The 1,469-nt window shown below is 53.4% G+C and overlaps 1 protein-coding gene across 2 annotated transcripts in view; it reads right to left on the bottom strand.

The window, feature by feature from the left end:
• ATG4D (autophagy related 4D, cysteine peptidase) overlaps positions 1-1,469 on the bottom strand; it is a 9,878-nt gene that overhangs the window by 6,273 nt on the left and 2,136 nt on the right. Inside the window, exons 4-5 of one of the 2 annotated variants that reach the window (XM_011994527.1) lie at positions 534-810; positions 396-460 (exon numbers count right to left, since the gene is read on the bottom strand). In XM_011994527.1, the coding sequence (XP_011849917.1) occupies positions 396-460; positions 534-810 (342 nt within the window). The remainder of the gene's footprint in view (positions 1-395; positions 461-533; positions 811-1,469) is intronic. The other variant, XM_011994535.1, reaches the window with a different exon arrangement.

Genomic DNA, 1,469 nt, shown 5'->3' with positions numbered 1-1,469 from the left:
TTTTTTTTTTTTTTTTTTAAATTTTATGCCAGGATCCTACTCTGTTGCCCAGGCTGGAGTGCAATGGCATAATCACAGCTCACTGTAACCTCGAACTCCTGGGCTCAAGCAATCCTCCCACCTCAGCCTTCTGAGTAGCTGGGACTACAGTATGTGCCACCATACCTGGCCTTATGTCTCTATTCTACCACTCGAGAAGCCCTTAAAGTTTCTTGTTCCAGAGGGAGAGATGGAGAAGAGGGACTGTCTCCTGCTGCATGGGCCTTGCATCCTTCCCCAGTGTCCCTCTGCCCCAGAACTTGTTCCAGCCTCTGAGGAAGACGAACTCTAAGAATTGGGCGAGGTAGAGTCTGGCTCAGGGTGGGACCCCCGTGATCTTGGCTCCAGCCCCTTACCTGTGCAGTCCTGAGAAACGTACACCACCAGGCGGGTGACCTCGGAGCAGCTCTCCACGGCTTTCCTGGGGGCAGGAGGGAAGGCCTGAGTGCCTGCGGGTACCCAGCAACTCCCGTGATCCCTGCAGCGGCCCTCACCTGAGGATGTGTGCCACCAGCGATGGCCCATACCAGTCACCTGCCTTCTTGCCTGAGCTCTGCCCAAGCTCCACCAGCCGGTGTAGGCCAAAGGGGGCCCGGGGGTGGTCGGCGAACCAGGACACAATCTGCCGGTGCCGGCGTTCCTGCTCCAGCTCAGGGGCACCCTGGGCCCAGCGTGGGGGCATCCAGCGGGCAGGCCCATGGTACCGGCTGGGAGAGGCTGACCCTGACAGCTCAGGGGGGCCCAGGCCCATGCCCTCGGCCCATGTCCAGTCTGGTGGAATGGAGCACACAGTCAAACAGTGCTAGTGTGTGGGGGGCAGAGGTCCCATCTACACATGCACCGCACACAATGCGAATGCTCCTGAACCCCGTAATTCAACAGAATTTACATATTCCTGAAACTTATACTTATCCTTATTTATTTATTTACTTTTTGTTACTTAAAGACAGGATCTCAGCCAGACACGGTGGCTCACGCCTGTAATCCCAGCACTTTGGCAGGCGGATCACTTGAGGCCAGGAGTTCAAGACCAGCCTGGCCAACATGGTGAAACCCCTTCTCTAATAAAAAAAAAAAAACAATACAAAAGGTAGCCAAGCATGGTGGCAGGCACCTGTAATCCCAGCTACTCAGGAGGCTAAGGCAGGAGAATTGCTTGAACCTGGGAGGCAGAGGTTGCGGTGAGCCGAGATCTCTCCACTGCACTTCATCCAGGATGATGGAGGAAGACTCAGTCTCAAAAATAATAATAATAATAATAATAATAATAAATAAAATAAATAAATAAAGACAGGATCTCACTGTCATCCAGACTGGAGTGCAGTGGCACGATCACAGCTCACTACGGCCTCTAAATCCTGAGCTCAACAGATTTTCCCGCCTCAGCCTCCTGAATAGTTGGGATCACAGGCACATGCCACCACACTTGG

Source organism: Mandrillus leucophaeus, unplaced genomic scaffold, assembly GCF_000951045.1.
Source record: "Mandrillus leucophaeus isolate KB7577 unplaced genomic scaffold, Mleu.le_1.0 Scaffold112, whole genome shotgun sequence".
NCBI lineage: Eukaryota > Metazoa > Chordata > Mammalia > Primates > Cercopithecidae > Mandrillus > Mandrillus leucophaeus.
Note: the sequence above shows the minus strand (reverse complement) of the source record. Positions and strands in the feature narration are given on the sequence as shown.